Genomic DNA, 22,672 nt, shown 5'->3' on the forward strand with positions numbered 1-22,672 from the left:
CCCTTATTAATATTATATAAGAGATATTTTCCTTTTATTTATTATTATATAAGGGATATTTATTTCTCAGTAATGTTATTAGGAGGAAAAGACTCTTTAACCCCTCCACTCTAGCAAAATAACAAGGTTCATGAGTTATAATTACCCCTCAAACCATCCAAGTGAAAGGTGTACATTATTTATTCTCTATTGCATATATATTTTCTGAGTATATCTTTTTAAAATACATTGCATTATTTCTTTATAAGAATATTTACTTATTTTGGCTTTGAAAAATAGAGTAATTGTAAGAACCAGGTGATAAACTAATTTATCTACTTATAAAAACTTTATTCTTAAGATATCATCACCTATAAAAAAATGAATTTAATATGTCAATGAAACTCAATTATATTTAACTCAAAATTGTTTTACTTAATAATTGGTTTCAAACCATGTTATTCTTTCCATGTGGTCTGCATGCAATTATATATCAGACAGCAGAAAAGATAAAATGATTATCTATAAAATATATGTTTCTGGTCGCTAACTATAAATCTCTATCCGTAAAATCTTGTGGTGTTTGATCACATTTCGTAATTAATTAGGAGATATCTTTTCTTGTGTATATTGTTCAAGGGCCAAACTTAGCCATTTCTTGATAAAAAAAAATAAAAATTCGAAATGACCGCACACACACGTTAAAAATTACCTTGGAGGTGGAGTAAGCCAGGTCGAATTTAGAAGAAGACGTGAACTTGAAGGTCGAATCCATGGCCAAAGTGCTTTTGAAAAGCTAGTAGAGCCGCACTGAAACTGCCCCTTTTGGTTGATAGCAATACTGATTCAGTAGATATATGGTTATAGAATAGTGTTGATGTGCAGCAAGGAATAACTACATCTACAAGCCAAGTAATGAATATTCTAGCCATGTACTACTACAAGTAGCGTTGAAATTGAGAAGAAAGCCATACTGAAAAGTTTTTGATGAGAGAACAGATCATGAGGAGATATCCTAATAGCAAGTCACTTTTCTCATCATCATCACTACCGCTGGGGTCTTCTCCTTTTTTGGTCCTGTTAGTTGTTTTACCTTTGATTGTGATACCAGTATTCATTTTTACAAGCTGTCTTAAGACCTCTTCTTGGTCTAACTATTCCTTGCCTTCTCCATTGACATGGAGAGTTGGTTTCTCTGATAAATCCTATACCTTTGCTTCTTTTGCACAATCTGAAGCCTCTGTTGTAAGTTATAATACTTCCACTTTAAATTCCCTTTATCCAGATGATCAAGCCACGTTGAGTCTTAGAGAATCTAACGGTGAAGGTGCTGTTGCCAGAGGAGTTGTTAAGAGACACAGCAAGTTAGAGAAAATGGAAGCAAATTTGGCTAAAATCAGGTCTTCCATAAGAGAAGCTGCTCGAGTTCGGAACTTAACATCAATCTATGAGGATCCCGACTATGTGCCCAAAGGTCCAATATATAGGAATGCGAATGCTTTTCATCGGTATAAATATAGATGAATTCACTTCCGACTTCCTTCTCTTAATTTCTTGGTAATTAATCAAAGCCTGACAATATTTTGAATTGGTTTTAGGAGTTACTTGGAGATGGAGAAGCTGTTCAAAATATACATATACAAAGAAGGTGATCCTCCCATGTTTCATGACGGTCCATGCAAGAGTATATATTCCTCAGAAGGGAGGTTCATTCATGAATTAGAGAAGGGAAAATCATTTACAACTACAGACCCTGACAAGGCTCTTGTTTATTTTCTGCCATTTAGTGTGGTCATGTTGGTTCAGTACCTATACGTGCCAGGATCCCATGAGATTGATGCCATTGGGAATACTGTTGTAGACTACATCAAAGTCATTGCTGATAAATATCCCTTTTGGAATCGAAGCCTTGGTGCAGATCATTTCATTCTCTCTTGCCATGACTGGGTAAGCGATCTCTTCTTTCAAGTAGCCTTCTCACCCCGCAAGAGTAAAAATCCAAGTTACTAGCTTGATTTATAAGATATTATGGGAATGATTGATCATCGAATACTCTTTCAAGTAGCCTTCTCACCCCGCAAGAGTAAAAATCCAAGTTACTAGCTTGATTTATAAGATATTATGGGAATGATTGATCATCGAATACTCTTTCAAGTAGCCTTCTCCCCCCGCAAGAGTAAAAATCCAAGTTACTAGCTTGATTTATAAGATATTATGGGAATGATTGATCATCGAATACTCTTTTCATTTTCTTTGAGGCCATAACTGGAATATTCCTGCTTTCTTTGAGCTGAAAAGCATATCATGCCTTTTTCATCGATTAATTGTCTTTTTGTTTACAGGGACCACGTACTTCTTCTTACGTCCCCCATCTGTTTAACAATTCCATCAGAGTCCTATGTAATGCAAATACTTCTGAAGGATTCAACCCTAAAAAGGATGCCTCGTTTCCAGAAATCCATCTAAGAACAGGAGAAATCACAGGGCTTGTCGGTGGTCCCTCCCCATCTCGGCGATCAATTCTTGCATTCTTCGCTGGCCGTCTTCATGGGCACATTAGGCGTCTTCTTCTTGAGCAATGGAAGGATAAAGACCAAGATATGCAAGTCCACGACCAACTTCGAAATGGCATGTCATATGACTCCATGTTAAAAAACAGCAGGTTTTGCTTATGCCCTAGTGGGTATGAAGTGGCTAGCCCAAGGATTGTGGAAGCTATATATGCAGAATGTGTTCCTGTGTTGATTTCAGATGGTTATGTACCGCCATTCAGTGATGTGCTTAATTGGAAGGCATTTTCTATACAAGTGCAGGTGAAAGACATTCCAAAACTCAAAGACATATTAATGGGGATATCTCAAAGACAATATTTGAGAATGCAAAGAAGAGTGAAGCAGGTGCAAAGGCATTTTGTTGTGAATGGACTTCCCAAGAGATTTGATGAGTTCCACATGACTATCCACTCTATTTGGCTTCGGAGGTTGAACATTCGAATTCATGATTAAATATTTTTTAAAAAAGAAGATATCTTTAAGTAGACTTACAATCAATTAATTAATCTTTTTCTTTTTAGAAAAAATTATTCCTTTCTTTTTTTTTGCAATGTATACATGCAGCTAATTGATAAGCTCCATAAATTTTCGAATAAAAAAAGTAATTTTTACAATTGATGAAGATGAATGAACAATTAATTGAATTCTAATGAATTAAACTTTAAGAATTAACTTCCACGTGTCAAACTAAAATCCCCATCAAACAAATATAGTTTTGTTAATATTTTTTATCTTGATATCAACCCAACTCATATATATATATATATATATATATATATATATTCAAAGAATATCACCAACTATATTTGATGAAAGGATCATATTTATACATGATAACTTTAAAAAGTAGTTAGGGATAATATTAAGATAAAAAAAATAAATGTTTATTTGATATATGGTAAAGTGTTTGTGTTTATACGAGAGTGCATATGTGTTAAAAAGATATTAATTTGATTTTTTTAGGTTTAAATATGTGTTAAAGATCTCTTTCAAATGCAAATTGGAGTATAAAATAGAGTTATAAAAATGAAATCGAAACCATAAAATAGTAAATGGATCCAAGTAACTCAAAGCTAAAAGTAGATGGACCAAAAATAAAGGGACCAAATACATACTTGCCTATATGGTTAACCTATGACTGGTTGACTTTCAAAACACTAGAGCCATTTATTAGGCAAGTATTTAATATTCATAATAGACTTAACTAAACTTAGGTATACCCAAATCAATAGGCTTACTAAGATTGATTCCTCTATAGTCTCATGTGGTGAATTAAACTTGCTTGATAATTTCTCAAAATGAATTGGCTATAATTTTGCATTGTCATGGTAAGAACCAACAAATCGATGTTTTAAAATTAGAGATCAAGGTTTATTATTTTTAAGGTGTTTTTTTTTATTACTTTAAGCAAAACTTGCTCGTTATAATTAATTTGCAATTATTCATCTTGGTTAGACTCAGATGAGGGAGAATATGCTAATAAAAATTAGTGATGAATAGGTTTGATGGGTCTAGGCTTAACAACCTTGTCCAACTCATCATAAATAGGTTCCACCACCCTTATGCATAAACCATGAGGTATGGCCTATGAACCCATTTTCCTACAGTTTTATAAACCATATATCTTATTCGAGTTTATCATACTCAAACAAGGGATGACCGGGAAGAATAAATAACTAGCTTTGACTAATATCATTTTAAGTGGATAACTAAGATGAACAAATAATTAGCTATGACTAATAGCATCCAAAGTGGATGACCAAGATGAATAAATGATTAATCTTGGCTAATGACATCCTAAATGGATGACTAAGATGAATAAATGATTAACTTAAACTAATAACATTCTAAATGGATGACCGAGATGAGTAACTGATTGGCTTTGACTAATGGTATCTTAAGAGGATAGGCAGATACAAGAGTTATAAGTTAGTTTCAAGAATTGATGTGTTCTTGTGTACTATGTTTTGTATATACTAAGTATATAAGAGAACTATGATTATTATGCTTTAACTAGAGAATAACATTAGTTTGCTTAACGGTAATCGAGATGAATGATCGGGTTTGAGTATTGTAACTAGCCTTGATAATTGATGACTTATTAATGATGGTATTTATATAAGTAAGGGAAAATGATAGAATTACGCTCTTTTGATCTATGAATGAAATGTAATGTTAGTATTGCTTTATTATGTGTTTTTAAATTGCCCATAATGCTTGAAATTATCTTATGATATAATAGGGATATCATACTGACACGACTAAAAGATTGATGTCTTCTCCCAAGTGCAGGAGTGTTGAAGTAATAAATAACCCGGCAAGATCGGGGTCGAACCACAGGGAGGTTAATTGTACAAATTATAAACAACAATTATAAACAACAATAATACCAATAATAATAACAACAACAACAACAACAATAATAACAACAACTATAATAATAATAATAATAATAATAATAATAATAATAATAATAATAATAATAATAGCAGTAGTAGTAGTAATAATAATAATAATAATAATAATAATAATAATAATAAAGAAAGAGAAGAAGAAGAAGATGATGAGAACTTGGAGATGGAAAATTAATGTAAGGATTAAATAATAATAATAACAAATGTCAAGGTTAGAGGTTCCACTAATGGTATGTCAAACAAGTGTAGTATAAACTCTTATTATTCGATTAATGCTAGTTCTTGTAAATCTCGTCAAGCATTCATGATTATAACTTATGTTAACAACAAATCAAGTTCCTTTCATAGCTCAGGTGTCGGTTATACCATACAGTATGGGCTATGAAAGTGCCAAGCATTTGTTGTACCAAGTGTTATACAACATAAATCAAGATTAGTCATTTAACAAGCAAAGTATTAAAGAGTGAACAAGATAACAAATATAAAACATGTTAGTATAAAACATTAAAGTCCATATTAAGTTTATACTATACTTATTCTTACACCATTAGTGTAACCTTTTTACCTTGACATAATGAAGGAAAGAAAAATAAATAAACAAAATAAGAACATAAATAAGATAAAAGTTAACTAAGTAAAGGAAAGAAAATGAAAGGCATAAACTTGATATTAATGAAAGCAAAGCATAAACATTATAAAAAATACAAAGAAAGAAAGCAAGAGCATGATCTTGATCTGGAGACCAAGATGCCTAAATGCATGGCAAATGCCTCCTTTTATAGGCCAAAATTGGGAACTATTGATTTGATGACTAATTGATGAGTGGGTGGCCAACTCTTGACTTGGTGACAATCCTTATCTTCTCTTGTATGCCCAAAACGTCATTGATAACATCAAAATTAGAGCCACTCAAACACATGAAAGTTGTAGGAAATTGTCTCAGCTTTCTTGTGTAAAAAATGCAACTGATTTGGACTTCTAGAACTCCAGATATGGCTAAACTACTGAACAGTGCTCGGGCTGGAGGACAGCTTCGGGCTTCTTTTTTGTTGCAATAATTTGGACTTGAAAATGGCCTTTTTAGATCTTGGGCTCCATATGAAAGTTGTAGGCCTATGTCTTACCTTTCCATCCATATAAAGGAGACCTAAATCTGAGATCTATAGTTCCAGATATGACCTAATTATCAAATAGTGTTCCGGTTTGGATTGCATTGACATCTCTTTTCTAATTTTGGTCATCTCTTTACCTTTGCAATTTAAGTTCTTAAAGTCATCAATCAATCCTTTCATTTATGTGATAGGCCTGCATTTAAAATGAACATTTACCACAAATTAAAGGTATCTTATATTATTAGATATATTATTATAAAACATGCTTTAGTTAAGGAGTTATTGATACTTTAAGTGCAAAATGATGATATAAAACCATGATAAAAATACACTTTTAAGTACTAATCACACCCCCCCAACCAGCTTATTACTAGTCTCTAGTAATCAAAGCGTTAAAATAGAAAAACAATTTGCAAATTCCACAAAGCAAGGTATTCATCATTGAACTTCCATTAATCTATCCAGATAAACAAACTCTCATTAAATTTATATATCTGCTCAATACCTCTTAACAAGATATTCATAAACCTTTCTTTTGTGCTTAATGTATCAACACATAATTATGGTGCTTTTCTTGGAAGAAAACAAAATTTTTGTTCTAATGTTTAAGGTTAACTTCCTTGGGTTAGGATTATTATTTTTTTCTTCTTCTTTTTTTAAATATATACATATAATTTAAAAACACCATGTAACTTTAACCCATGTAACAAGCGTTCAGCTAATGACTCCTAGACTAGTTGGTCTTGGGGCATTAGGTGTTAAGACACCCCTACGAGCTTAGTAACTCGGGTTACAGATACTGATATGTAAATAGTGCAATGTTTGATTCCCTTAAGCTTTTCCCCTCAACCCATGTAACAAGTGTTGGGCCAATAGCTCCCCAGTCAGTTGACTTTAGGGTATTTGGTGTTAAAACACCCCTTCGGGCTTAATTGCTTAGGTTAGGGAGGCTACGAAACCAAACTTATCTACATTTTTATTATCATTATTTTTTTTTCTTTTAATTATATACTATCCCTTTTCCTTAGGTGTTACCTTTAACAAAAGAACATAAATAATGTAATAATCCAATATGTAACCCATAATCATATGTTAAAGTGTGTGTGTGTAAATTAAGGTTTAAGAATACATGTTAAATAAGTATATGAGCAGAATTAAGTGATAATAATGTGAGAGTTTGTAAACCTGAATATTTCAAAAAGTATTATAATAGACCTTGTTAAGAATGGTTACTAAGATGCGTCTCGAAAGTCACTTTAACAAAAGAGCTCCTTTACTCTGTCATCCTAGTAACAACAATTATGCACATGCTTTATGAAATGGAAAACAGTTTTTTTTTTTTATCAACTACTACCCTCTCCCCCCAACCAAAACGAGACATTGTCCTCAATGTTCTAAGGTAGAAAGATAGAGTATAGAAGATATCACCTGAAATAACGAACATTAACAAACCTGAAACACACTTAAACAAAAATAAGAAGTAACAAAACACAATAATAAAACAAAACAGCACAAAAATTACAAATGAAGACTCAAATCTAATTTAAGCTTTTTACGGCTTTCCTTAGATGACCAATTTATGCGATTCATGGAGGGATCAATTACAGGAATGAAAGATTGTAGTTGGTCAATCAATTGTTCAGTAGTAGCAGCAGAGATTATGATTTGTCGTGCAGAAGATGTTAGAAATTCCTGTTCCACAACATGATCAAGAAAAGACAACAACTTATCATAATAACCATTAACATTTAACAAACCTATGGGTTTATGGTGAATATGCAGTTGAGCCCAAGAGGAAATATGAAAGATCTCTTCCAATGTACCTAGACCACCTGGTAAAGCAATGAAAGCATCAGCATGGTTAAACATTGCATTCATTTGAGCCGACATTGTGGAGACCTGAAGTTCCTCTCCAATTGTTTTTCCAATGATGTCCCCTTGTGCTAAAGCTTTGGGGACGACCCCCAAAACTTGACTACCTCCTAAAAATGCAGCTATTGACACACCTCCCATTAACCCAAGACTGCCTCCCTCATACACTAAATGAATCTTTCTCTTAGCTAGCACTTGACCAAGATGATTTGCTGATTCTAAAAACTCCTTTTCTTTCCCAGGACTAGATCCACCAAAAACACAAATATTTCTTATATGTCACCTGAGGAACTTGCCATTTCTACACACTTCTGTAGTTGTTGAAAGTATGGGTTGAGTAGAAATGAAAGGAAGGAAGAGAGGGTTTTATAGATGAGAAATTAGAAAGGCAATCATAACACCTATATGTAGGCTAGCTGGAGTCTCACTCTCTCTCTCTCTCTCTCTCTTTTTATTTATTTATTTATTTACTTTTGAAAAAGCATGTGTATGTACAGGTAGTTGTGATTATGGCTCACATCTTCCCTTGGTTTTACGTCCAAGAACAGCTTAAACGCCCTCAATGGGTCGGGGATAGGCTTCCCATCCAGTTTTCTTAAAAACTGGCAAACAGGGTCTTTTTTAGTCAGATTCCCAAGACTAAGTCGATCATCTTCTTTATGAAATAGTGGCCATAAATCATGAATTACACGATGCACATCTCCACTAAGATGCGTCTCAAGAGTCAATAGAAGATTATCTAAAGACTCCTTACTCAGGCCATCCTTAATGAATTGTATTTTATCTTCACGGTTTATAGATACCATTCCTAAAGAACGACATTGTGTATTACAAGTTCATCTAGCACATCGATGATAGACTTTCAGTCGTTTTGCACGACGTTTCTTTGCAAAAGTGCTTTTACCTATTCCAGGCATGTGTGAAATGAAGGAGTTAAAGGACTCACCTGATAATCGGACCTTTACTTCAATCAACTAGCGAATATCTTCAGGAATTCCATGATTCATTAACAATCTCAATCTTGCACATCTAGCACGGTAAATTTTTGTAATCGCATTTTGAGGCAAAGCGGGAAAATACTTTTTCAATTTTTCAAGATTAGTGTCCATTTTCAAATGAGAATTGGAAGAGAGATTCAAAAAATTGCACAAATATATACACAGATATCAGCTATTATGGGAAACTGAAAGAACCGATTTAAGTCACGGAGTACCGTTGTCCGCCATTTGACCGGGGTGAGAGAAACTAGCAAAAATCACTCAAAAAGAAACACAAAAACAATATGAGAAAAAAAAATAATCAACCTTTATCTACAAGATCATTCAAACTAGTTGATTCATTTTCACTAGGAAAATTATCAAAGTAAGCTTTCAAATGATGTCCATTTTCTTTAAAATCATTGTCATTCATTGAATTCTCAATATCACAGGCCCCATAAGGACTGCTCCATCTTAATCTTAGCTCTTTAGGGAATGCATAGAGTTGAGAATTATAAAACAAAACTTTTTGACCAGTATCAACTTTTTGACAATTTTCACAAGTTTTCTAGAATGGATGCGTGTCCTTGAACATGGTGGGCCAATAAAATCCATTTTGAAAGATTTTTGCAGCTGTCTTTTTTGACGAGAAATAACTTCCACATGCTTCAGAATGACAAAGTTTAATGACACTACTTACCCCATTATCGGGAATGAATATTTGAAATATTTGATCAGGACAATATTTGAATAAGTTAGGGTCATCACAATAAAAGCTCTTCACTTCATTCAAAAACTTTTCTTTGTCTTGGGTACTCCAATCAGCTGGCAAACCTCCTAAAGCAAGAAAATTGATATTTTTATCATACCAAGGCATTGGACTAAGAGAAAGTAAGGATTCGTTAGGAAAGTAATCATCGATTGGTGTGATGTCAGATGTCAAATCTGTTGTCACTATTGATAAAAGATTTGCATCAATATTTTCGGTGCGTTTTTCATCCATGATTTCTTCCTCAGAATAAATCATTTGCAAATCTTCAGATTCATCCAATTCATTTTTACTTAAAGTAAATTCAAGTTGATCATAAACTAATTTGTCAATATGATCTACTTCTTGTAAATCATTATCATCTCCAGCTTGCTTACAAATGTTGAAAATATTCATCTCCAATGTCATGTTTCCAAATGATAGCTTCATTAGTCCATTCCTACAATTAATCAATGCGTTAGATGTTGCAAGAAATGGATGTCCTAAAATAACAGGGAAATGAATTACATGCTTCAACAGGTTTTGTGTCCAAGACAATAAAATCCATAGGATAAATGAATTTATCGACTTGTACTAACACATCTTCAATTATTCCTCTAGGCACTTTTACAGATCTATCGGCAAGTAAAAGAGATATAGAAGTTGGTTTTAACTCACCTAGATTAAGACTTTGAAAAACTGAATATGGAAGTAAATCCACACTAGCACCAAGATCAAGTAAGGCTCTTTCAATTTTATGCTCTCCAATAAAGCAAGAAATTGTAGGACAACCAGGATCTTTATATTTCAAAGCATTATTGTTCTGAAGAATGGCAGTTACTTGTTCGGCTAGAAAGGCTTTCTTTTTCACATTCAGTTTCCTCTTCACAGTGCATAGATCTTTTAAAAATTTAGCATAGGAAGGAACCTGTTTAATAGCATCCAACAAAGGTATATTGATCCTTACCTGTTTGAAAATTTCAAAAATTTCAGAGTTGTAATTGACTTTCCTTTGTTTGGTCATGGTTTGAGGAAATGGAAGTGCTGGCGGAGAATCAGTCTTTTCTTTGCAATTTTCAGATTCAACCCCTTCCTTACCCTCAGAGATTGACTCATCATCTTTCTCATAAGGTTCAAGAGAGGGTTTTTCAATAACCTCACCACTACGTAGAGTAGTGACTGATTTGACTTGATCTATGTGTTGGCTTCCGGAACTACTTGCATTTGCATTGTATTGCCCCTTGGGATTTTGTTGTGGTTGAGATGGAAACTTACCTTTCTCTTGAAAACTAAGAGCAAATGTTAATTTTGCAAGAGTATCTTTAAAATCTGTCATGTTTTGAGCAAGTTAAGTATTGATTGTCTCTTGCTTTTCAATGAATGCATGCAATGTTTCCTCAAGATTTCTTCTAGGAGGTGGAGCATAAGAAGGTGCATATCCATGAGAATTTTGGAAATTATGGTGTGCTTGAAATGATAGTTTTGAAGTTTGTGTATTGTTGTTCTCACTCTTCCAACTAAAATTTGGGTGATTTCTCCAACCAGGGTTGTATGTTTGTGAGTATGGGTTATGGTTGACCCTTTGGAAACTGTTGAAAGCATGGGCTTGTTCATGGAGACATTCCTTAAAAGAAGGCAAGGTTGGACAATCGTTGGTTGAGTGTTCATTTGTTTCATAGATTTGACACACAATGTTTTCAACAGATTTTAATTGACCACTCTTTTTCAATTCTAGTGTCTCGACTTTTCTAGCTAAAGATGCAAACTTGGCTTGAAGGTCATGATCTTCCCTAAGGGTGTACATACCTCCACTAGATGTATGAGGTTGAGTTTTACTCGGTGCCTCATAAGTACCCGCGGTGTCCTAATTTTGAGCATTTTCAGCTAACAAGTCTAAGTACTCCATTGCTTCATCAGGGTCTTTATCTTCAGAAGTTCTATTGCACATCAATTCAACCATTTGCCTATGTCTAGGTGTTAACCCTTCATAGAAATGTGAAACCAATCTCCATGTTTCAAAACCATGATGAGGGCAAGTATTAAGCAAGTCTCGATACCTGTCCCAACATTGGTAAAATGTTTCTCCTGGTTTTTGAGTGAAAGTGGTGATTTATCTTTTGAAAGAGTTTGTTCTGTGAGATGAGAAAAACTTCTTTAAAAACTGTTGTTGCATTTCATCCCAAGCACGAATGGATCCTAATCTTAAATTTTGTAGCCATGTTTTAGCTTTATCTTTTAATGAAAAAGGAAAAAGCTTTAATCTGATGGTATTCATGCTACAATTTAAATTATTATATGTGTTGCAGACCTCCTCAAATTCCTTTAAATGCAAGTATGGATTTTCTAAATCTAAGCCATGAAAAGAAGGTAAAAGTTGAATAATACCTGGTTTAAAATTAAAATGAGATGCATCGGGAGGAAAAACTATGCATGATGGTGGACTTATTCTTGTGGGATTCATGTGGTCTCTAAGTGTTCTAGCACGGTTATTCTCATTATTTTCATTATGAAGTGATTGATTATCTTCTTCGACCATATTTTCTGAAAATGATGAGGATCCCTACAAAGTCTACCATTTGATGTACGTGACCACACTCTCATGCACGTGTAGGAATAGAATAAAAGGAAAAAGAAAATAAAAGAAGAAGAAACAAGAGAAAAGAAATAAAGTTATATACAAGAAAAGTGAAAAGAGAAAATAAAATAAATATTATAATTTATACAAAACTTACCTCCGCGGCAACGGCGCCAAAAACTTGACGCGACTAAAAGATTGATGTCTTCTCCCAGGTGTAGGAGTGTCGAAGTAATAAATAATCCGGCAAGACCGAGGTCAAACCATAGGGAGGTTAATTGTACAAATTATAAACAACAATTATAAACAACAATAATAGCAATAATAACAACAACAACAACAACAACAACAACAATAACAACAACAACTATAATAATAATAATAATAATAATAATAATAGTAGTAGTAGTAGTAGTAGTAGTAGTAGTAGTAGTAGAGAAAGAGAAGAAGAAGAAGAAGATGATGAGAACTTGGAGATGGAAAATTAATGTAAGGATTAAACAATAATAATAACAAATGTCAAGGTTAGAGGTTCCACTAATGGTATGTCAAACAAGTGTAGTATAAACTCTTATTATTCAATTGGAAACCACACACAAAAGAGGTTCCAATCAGATTATATATTGTTAACATGATTACATTAGTCATCTTATTCGATTAATGCTAGTACTTGTAAATCTCGTCAAGCATTCATGATTATAACTTATGTTAACAACAAATCAAGTTCCTTTCATAGCTTAAGTGTCGGTTATACCATACAGTATGGGCTATGAAAGTGCCAAGCATTTGTTGTACCAAGTGTTATACAACATAAATCAAGATTAGTCATTTAACAAGCAAAGTATTAAAAAGTGAACAAGATAACAAATATAAAACATGTTAGTATAAAACATTAAAGTCCATATTAAGTTTACACTATACTTATTCTTACACCATTAGTGTAACCTTTTCACCTTGACATAATAAACTTAGCTAGACATAATAAAAGAAAGAAAAATAAATAAACAAAATAAGAACATAAATAAGATAAAAGTTAACTAAGTAAAGGAAAGAAAATGAAAGGCATAAACTTGATATTAATGAAAGCAAAGCATAAACATTACAAAAAATACAAAGAAAGAAAGCAAGAGTATGATCTTGATCTGGATACCAAGATGCCTGAATGCATGGCAAATGCCTCCTTTTATAGGCCAAAATTGGGAACTATTGATTTGATGACTAATTGATGAGTGGGTGGCTAACTCTTGACTTGGTGACAATCCTTATCTTCTCTTGTCTGCCCAAAACATCATTGATAACGTCAAAACTGGAGCCACTCAAAAACATGAAAGTTGTAGGCAATTGTCTCAGCTTTCTTGTGTAAAAAATGCAACTTATTTGGACTTCTAGAACTCCAGATATGGCCAAAATACCGAACAGTGCTCGGGCTGGAAGACAGATTCGGGCTTCTTTGTTGTTGCTACAATTTGGACTTGATAATGGCCTTTTTAGATCTTGGGCTCCATATGAAAGTTGTAGGCCTATGTCTTACCTTTCCATCCATATAAAGGAGACCTAAATCTGAGATCTATAGCTCTAGATATGACCCAATTACCAAATAGTGTTCCGGTTTGGATTGCACCGACATCTCTTTTCTAATTTTGGTCATCTCTTTGCCCTTGCAATTTAAGTTCTTAAAGTCATCAATCAATCCTTTTATTTATGTGATAGGCCTGCATTTAAAATGAGCATTTACCATAAATTAAAGGTATCTTATATTATTAGATATATTATTATAAAACATGTTTTAGTTAAGGAGTTATTGATACTTTAAGTGCAAAATGATGATATAAAACATAATAAAAATGCATTTTTAAGTACTAATCACATACCAACATGATGCGTAAGGAAATCCATTTCACAGCTCACATATTTCAAAAAGAAATATATATTTTCATGTTATGAGTGATATAAGTTATGTAGGAACAAACGTGTTAATCATTCAATAAGTCATCTGACCCTTTTTGTAAAGACTAATAATGAAAATTTCAAATGAAACATAGATGTGAAAGTGTGAATATGTTGATATGATGTGTATGAATATACAAATAAGGTATTCACCTTATGAGAATGTCATATTGTGAAATTATATGAGATCAGGATAATGAAAGTATTAGTTGTGTAACTTATTCTTCAGCACTTTTGTATGAACTCGTGATGATAATAAAACTAAAATAGGAATGTGAATTTATAAGTATGTTAATATGATGTAATGTAAACCTATGAGTATGGAAATATAATATTATGGTCACAAGTATTGAGAATCCATTTTATGGTAACGTTGGCTTACATTATCCTACGTAGATCGTGCCTTGTTAATGAATAAAATACAATGATAAATCTGAAAAATGATATAGTGAAAACATCCAGATATCGAACGATAAAAGAAAGGCTTGTTGACCTAACGAACTTTATCTCCTAAGTGACCTTATTAGCCAATCACCTTAATAGTTAGGCTCAAGAAGCCTATACCCAAACTTACGACCATTACTACCTTTAATAGATCAGTTTGAAAAATCATGCCTTGAATCAACTACTTGAATCCACTTTTACCTGCCAACCCTTTGTATGATTTGTATCTAGCTTTTAATACTAACTTCACTTTCTCACCATAATTAAGTTTATATGATGACATTAAGATATACCCATACTTAAAACCTGACCCACATAACCATATTATTTTATAATCAATAGTATAATAACCCACCATTAGGGGTCAGTATCTCATATAATTGCCTTTAAATAGGCTACACTGTCTATTTCTATTTTCATCCTCAACTCTATGTAAGTTGATATGGTTTATGGACATGAATCACCAAGTAAGGGGTTCCATTCATTTAAGAAAAAAAAATATTATTTTAATGTATTTTTATATGAAAAACACTTTGAAAAACAATTATTACCGCAATAACAAATAAGCTCTAAAGATGATAACCTTTCAAATCTTTATATTTTCAATACACAAAGACTTGAGAAGCTATTGATAGATCAAGATATTTTATATATGTTATTTTTGTTTAAACCAATGTTTAAGAAGGTTAAAGGCATAGTAATAATCTAACATATCTAGGCTTGGCATTACATGTGTATGGCTTTTTTCAAGGTCTAATATCCTTGGGTTTAACTACTTGTAGAGTCCAAGTACATAGGAGTCTGACAAGAAGCCAAACCCAACATTCTTAGGCTCTATTATATGTTGATCCAATATATATATATATATATAAGTCTGGCAAGTTGTTATACTTAACATCCTTGATAGATATTGCGAGCTGTTAAACCTAATATTTTTAGCAAGATTTAACATTCTTAAGCTTAGTTATGTATTGAGCTCAAGTATCTATGGGTCTGGAGAGCTGCCAGACCCATCACCTTTAGGCTTATCTATGCACTGAGCTGGAGTACATTTAAGTCTAGCGAGTTGCTAGACCCAATATTCTTGGGCTTAGCTATGCGCTGTGTTTAAATATATGTTGGTATAGTGAGATACTGAACCCAACATCCTTAGGCTTATCTATATATTGACCTTAGGTATATATGAGTCTTACAAGTTATCAGACCTATCAACATGGGGTTTATGATCATTCTAAGTATAAATACATGTGGAACTGACAATCATTATAAGCCATATGTTGAGTCATAAGGCCCCATGTTGGGTTATAAAGCTTTGCTTATTTATTCGTAAGCATTCTTTGGCTCCATTATGTGTCGATCCAATATATATCTATACACACACACACACACACACATACATAGGTTTGGCAAGTTGCTATACTTAAACATTCTTGATAGATATTATGAGTTGTTAGACCTAATATCTTTAGCATGATTCAACATTCTTAAGCTTAGTTATGTATTGAGCCCAAGTATCTGTGGGTTTGAAGAGCTGCCAAACCCATAACCTTTAGGCTTACCTATGCATTGAGCCGAAATACATTTAGGTCTAACGAGTTGTTAGACCTAATATTTTTGGACTTAGCTATGCACTGAGTCTAAATACATGTTGGTCTAGTGAGATACCAAACCTAATATCTTTAGGCTTATCTATGCATTGAGCTTAGGTATATATATGTCTGACAAGTTATCAAACCTATCAACATGGGTTTAGGATCATTCTAAGTATAAATATATGTGGAACTAACAATCATTATAAGCAATATATCGAGTCATAAGGCCCCATGTTGGGTCATGAAGCTTTGCTTATTTATTTGTAAGACTTTTAATATAAAATATTAAAAGTTAAGAATAATTATCTCTCTAAATTTTTAAAAGCTTAAAAATCTTTTAAGGGTCTATCATATTTCTATCACTATTAATATTGCATAAAGGATATATATATCCCTCATTAATATTATTAGGAGGAAATGACACTTTAGCATCTCCATTCAAGCAACATGACAAGGTTTATAGGCTATATATACTCCTTAAACCACCTAGGTAAAGAGTTCATTTTTTTTCTATACTCTAAATATTCATACTTTTATTCTTAAAGTATTTTTTATATGCATAAAAGAACAAACACTTATGTTCTCATAACAAACACTCATTCTCCTTAAAGTTGTTATTGCCTAATTTTTGATAAATTTTTAAAAAAGTAGCAAAAAAAAGTAAAAAACTCGTTAATATTTTTTGATATATTTGTGCCGTTTACGACATCTTCTTTAAATAATTTTTTTTTTTAAAAAAAAATACATTTAATTTTTTAATGATCTAATTGTAATTATAGAAAGGAGAGGACCAATTTGAAAATTGAAAATCCTATCACTAAATGACCCATCTTTTTTAATCAAATGATCTACAATCATTCTTTTAATCTAAGGGTCCATTTTTCTTTGCTTGTCTCTAAGTTATCAAATGAATGGTTGAGATTTATTTTTAAAATTTAATGGTTAATCTTGGTTTGCTTTGCCTTCAAGATAAAAAATTATTTTACTTATAAATAGAATTAGTTACACACACATAAAAGGGTGGCATATATTTAAGGAGAAATTATAAAGGAGACCAACAAATAAAAAATATTCACACATTCTCCACTTTTTGTCAGCTTACACAATTAAAAAAAAACAATATAAAAAAAAAACCCTAGGCCCAATTAACCTAGACTGGTTGTCATCACCATTGGAAACCAACCACTCCAATCATTAATACCCTCCATCATCTTCCCTAGCTCTTAACCACCAATAAACCACAAAAAAAAAAAAAACTAGACCATTGCCTCCTTTACCATATGTTAGCTCACTAATCATCGCCTACAGTGTCCCTCTCCAACACATTTCTCTTTCTTAGAACCAACATACCCAACAAATCACCATCGCAAGAAGACCTAGTCAACATTAAAACCAACCTTTCTGACCTTTCCTGAAAACCACTAAAACAATAACTTTCCCTAACAAAAACCTTTCTTTAAAAGTTATCAGCACCATCACCACTAGCCTTAACATTTGTTTCCCTTCTCGATTACCACTAAACCAGCTTCAACAAGAGCAACAATAAAAACTCGATTGCCATACTCGACTATAGGCCTTAACCTCTCCTCTGGTTCCCTAATATGATACCCATTTTCTTTCATCCTCCACCCATGATGATTCTCTCTTTCTTTATTTTTCAACTACCACACATGTCAGTTCCTCTATATCTTAACTGAAGCTGCGTCAGTTCTTTTAGTTGGCCATAACCAAATAACATCAACAACACCATATGACAATAGTAGTCATAGTTGATCACCAGGCTATCCTCCTCCTTCCACAGAAGCAACAACAGCAGCGATGATATCTCCTCTTGCAACCCATAACAACCACTATAACACTAGACAATCTCCATAACAAAACCGTGGTGATCAATAATAGCAAAGAACAAAAGATGAAAAAACCAGTAATAAAAGATAAAGAAACAAATCTTAAAAAGAAAGAAAAGGCCTAGAGAACAAAAAGTTTACTTGTAATTTTTTTTATTTTTGTATTTGTAAGTGATAGTGACCTTCATTGCTAGTATAATAAGAAATAGGAGGTAAAACTATTCTAGATCCACCAAGTCTCGACCTTTGATGAGCAGCGACGCATAAACTCACACACCTCTAATAATGGAGGTGCATGGAACCCACACGCTGCTACTGTTTCTTCATTTTTAGTATCGTATAACAGCCTCTTTAAGCCATCCTCAGCCTTTAAAAGATCCACTTTAGAATTTAGATTATTTTTTATGTCTTTTTGTTATGTTATGATTTATGGTTAATTATAATATTGTGTAAATATTTGTAATTTATATTAGTGTGTGGGTTAATTAATAAAAAAGATGGGTGAGTGTGGTTATATTTTCTTATATGATTTTTAATTACAAACAACCAAGTCTCGTAAAAATATATATAAAAAATCATATTGAGTGTGTTTGTAATTTGTATTAGTGTTTTCATACCAAAAATTCAAAAACAAGAATGCATTTATATGCATTTTATGATTTAATAACCAATTTATCAAATTCATGAGAATTTGACTACTATTTCAATAATCAAAATTTTATTTCATAAAAATTAATGGTTAATATTCTATTATATCAAATTAGAACTATAAGTGAGGCTGGTATTTGAATATCAGAAGTTGATTAGAAAATTCTCAAAGTTTTTTTAAATATTCACTAATTTTAATTGAAAGTATTTTTCACTATAATATATAAATTATGAAAAACCATTTTCATAAGAGTTTATTTTGGTACACGAGCCCATAATAAATTCTAAATATCAGATCTATTCACATGAATAAATCTCAATTTTAAGACATAGATATACCACTCATTAGAAAACCATCAAAATCTCTAGTGCTTGTTTATTTTTGCGTTTTAAAGGTGCTTTTGAAAATGATTAAAAAAAATTATTTTTTTATTTACTTCAAATTAATTTTTTTTCAAATATTTTGATGTGCTAATATTAAAAATAATTTTTTTAAATAAAAAATATTATTTTGATGTATTTTTAAATGAAAAGCACTTTAAAAAATAATTTCTACCAGACTAACAAATACCACTAAACCACACAAAGCAGTTTATTTAAGGTAAGGTGTGCTAAGCGTATTAATATATTCCCTAGCTGTAAGCAATTATTTACCCTTGAATCTTTGATAAAATTAATATACCCAGGTTTCCTAACGATCTTGAACTAAATAAACATCTAGGTAGCACCAATGATCACCATATATCACATATTTATGTATGACAAAAGTTGTTGATTTTATCATTAGAAGATCCATAAATCTTATCAAAATGAATTATTTAGATATTATGTCTTTTATCATCTATTATTAATTTTATAAACTCACAAAAATAACGTGAATATGTTATTACTCTCTATCTAATCATTTACAAAATTTCATTTTTCAGCATATTAAATTTTGCAGCATTAACAGCATGGAAGATGATACGTGGTTGGTAAATTATCACAAAAACGACAATATATGATATAAGGCATAATTTTGATCAAACTGATTCGTTTCTTCCTCATCATTTATAAACTACAATAACATCAATTATAAGCAGGATTCATATGGTTCGCAAATTATACATTAAAAAAAAAACAACAACAACCAACTTGTTTTTACCCTGTAATCGCAAACACAAGCCCTCGATAGAGATTTCCCCACACGAAATGCCGTGTGTTTACTTCGTCAAACTGGAAGAAAAACAAATCGGAATAAGAGATTCGTTGAACTTTCACAGAAATCTCCTCGCTCGTGCCCTAAACCATGCACTGCACTCCTATATTAATAGAAAAAACTGCATCCCAGACTTCCATCTTCAAAACAACAATAGCATTAATTCACTCCTTCCTCTGCTTCTTCAAAACCATCACTTTTGGTGTCTCCTGAACTGTAAAGAGCTCCTCATTCCCTACATATATCATCATCTTTCCAACAATCAAGACAATGAAGGTATGAATTTGTGATCGGAACACAAGTATATTTTTAGCTTGTTTGAAAAAATATAAAGTAAATTACTTTCTTGTTTTTGATTAATTATGCTAAATTATTGCAGCAAAAGATAGTGATCAAGGTGACGGTGAGTGGACCCAAGTCCCGCTCCAAATCCTTGCAGATTGCAGTTGGGTTTTCAGGTAAAAAAAACCTTCCATGCACACAAGTTTTAGAATTGCAATACCTAATAGAAACCTTGAATTTGTGGGCAAATTCAGATGATCAATATATTGACGGGCATATGTTTTTCTATGATTCTTTAGGTGTTGAATCTGCTGGTTTAGGAGGGCAAGATAAGAGCCAGATAGAGGTGGTGGGCGATGGAGTTGATGCAGTAGAACTTACAAATTGTCTGAGAAAGAAAGTAGGCTACGCAGAGATAGTAAGTGTAGCAGCTGTGGGAGAAAAGAAAGAAGAGAAGAAACCAGAGGCAGTAGCGCAGCCTGTTCTTTGGTCCGTGTATGGTGGAGGCGTTCCTCAGACCTATATCCATCCGATTCCCCCCCCCAACTATTATCAGGACCCTTCTTGCCCCATCATGTAATTAACAAACAGGTTAGCCAGATGCAGAGAGAGAGAGAGCTTGAAGCAGAGTCAGTTTGTTTATCTTGTAGAACATGCTGGACCGCTGCTGTTCCATATCTGAAAGGGGGGAGATAGTAAGGGTAATTGGGATTCCATACATACCAAGTAGCAGTAGAAGATTGGCTTCATGTCTTATTCCATGTGTAAACAAAGCTTCTTTGGTTGTATCAACTTGTCATTTTACAGGAGTGATGGATTTTGATATTGGGTGAACAAAGAACGTGGTGATTCAGCCGTTATTCAACAAAAGAATAATAATAAAATAAAAATAAAAATTGAGACGCTATACTATGAATTTTAATCTAATCGTCGAACCATTTATCGCTTTCTGGACTCTATGAAAGAGAGTCAAAGAGCAATTACACGAGGCTGTTTAGTATTTAATAAATCTATTAACACATTAGATCTAAAGAATAAAGTGAAAACGATTGCAGATTAAAAATTACCTTCGGCTTCATGTTTTACTCCATGAAAAATTACTATGTATGGATGTTGTACTATTCAAACTCTTTAATATTTTTTTAAGTATAGGTACCAGATCCATACAAACTATTTTTTAAAATATTTTATTATGAACATTTTAAATATTTTTCTATGGACATTAAACCTATGTAAGTCTAAAAAATATTTCTCAAAATAAACAAGAAAATTAATAGCAACAATTTCATGAAGATGAGATTAGAGGTGGAGTAGTGGGATTGTTAAAATAAAAGAAGTTTTCATAACTGAGGTTACATTGCAAATTTCCACAAGAATAAAGATACTTTTTCTATTAAAATGGATAATAACATTTACAATTGCTTCAGGAGGGGTCAACTTTGCTTGACCCCAGCTAGGAGAGAATGGTTTTCCCTAATTTTTATTTCTATAAGAGTGGTGACTCCCTCCATTATTTCCTCAAGAATAGTGTCCTTAGGAATAATAAGCTCATATGTATTAATGGGGTTGTGGTTCATTTCTTTTTTAGTCTCGACTCCACTCAAGTCAAGAGACAAAAGTCCCCTTCTTGATATAGACAAGCTCTCCTTCACAAATCTTATTAAAGTTTTTCTTTCTCCTTCAATTGTTAATATTGCATAAAAAGAGTCAAAAATAAACTTGGATGCATAAAAAATAGAGGATAAAGAGGCTACATACTTTGTAATATCGCTAGGTAGTGCCTTTTAACCATTTTATTAATGTAATACTCTGTTAAGGTTGTTGCCAATGTAACATATATTTTCTCTCATCCAAACTTAGACAAAGCCTCTTATTCACCTTAGAGGAATGCACTCTCTAATAATAGCAATAACCTCATATTTACTATATCGTATCTCTAAGTTGACTGGCTTATTATACATAAATATTAGTCATCTCTCACTCCATTTCTTGACATATATAGGTTTGCCCTGAAAGGTCTCCATCATGGTTCATATAGGTTTGTTAGGGAAGGTAAAGAACCAATGAATATTATTACCATATGATAATAAGTTGATTAGTATTTAAAAGTATATTTTTATCAAGGTTTTATATCATCATTTTGCACTTGAAGTATCAATAACTCTTTAACTAGAGCATGTTTTATAATAACAAGTTTGATAATATAAGATAGCTTTAATTTATGGTAAATGCTCATTTTAAATGTAGGTATTCTCATAATTCAAAGGATTTAACTGTATTTTCTATTTGCAAAACCATTGTTACTAAGATAGTAGAGTCAAAGAGTTTTTTTAGTTAAAATGACTCTTGAGACGCATCCTAGTAAACATTTGACACGACGAAAAGGTTGATGTCTTCTCCCAAGTGCAGGAGTGTCGAAGTAATAAATAACCCGGCAAGACCGGGGTCAAACCACAGGGAGGTTAATTGTACAAATTAAAAACAA

General features: G+C 32.4%; 2 protein-coding genes across 3 annotated transcripts; both read left to right on the top strand.

The window, feature by feature from the left end:
• The first annotated feature begins 963 nt into the window (after positions 1-963).
• On the top strand, positions 964-2,990 carry LOC105114818 (probable glycosyltransferase At5g03795). 2 transcript variants are annotated; one of them, XM_011011511.1, is made up of 4 exons: positions 969-1,058; positions 1,265-1,487; positions 1,578-1,926; positions 2,322-2,990. In XM_011011511.1, exons 2-4 carry the CDS (start codon positions 1,354-1,356, stop codon positions 2,982-2,984), a joined length of 1,146 nt encoding a protein of 381 aa, XP_011009813.1. In that variant the 5' UTR covers positions 969-1,058; positions 1,265-1,353; the 3' UTR covers positions 2,985-2,990. The 2 variants fall into 2 exon arrangements, with proteins under 2 accessions (XP_011009812.1, XP_011009813.1); XM_011011510.1 differs by having other exon boundaries at positions 964-1,487.
• Positions 2,991-20,018: 17,028 nt separating this feature from the next.
• On the top strand, positions 20,019-21,021 carry LOC105114819 (uncharacterized). The gene is made up of 3 exons (XM_011011512.1): positions 20,019-20,181; positions 20,285-20,363; positions 20,487-21,021. The coding sequence occupies exons 1-3, from the start codon at positions 20,176-20,178 to the stop codon at positions 20,765-20,767; spliced, it is 366 nt and encodes a 121-aa protein (XP_011009814.1). The 5' UTR covers positions 20,019-20,175; the 3' UTR covers positions 20,768-21,021.
• The last annotated feature ends 1,651 nt before the right edge of the window (positions 21,022-22,672 follow it).

Source organism: Populus euphratica, unplaced genomic scaffold (genome assembly GCF_000495115.2).
Source record: "Populus euphratica unplaced genomic scaffold, PopEup_1.0 scaffold586.1, whole genome shotgun sequence".
Lineage (NCBI taxonomy): Eukaryota > Viridiplantae > Streptophyta > Magnoliopsida > Malpighiales > Salicaceae > Populus > Populus euphratica.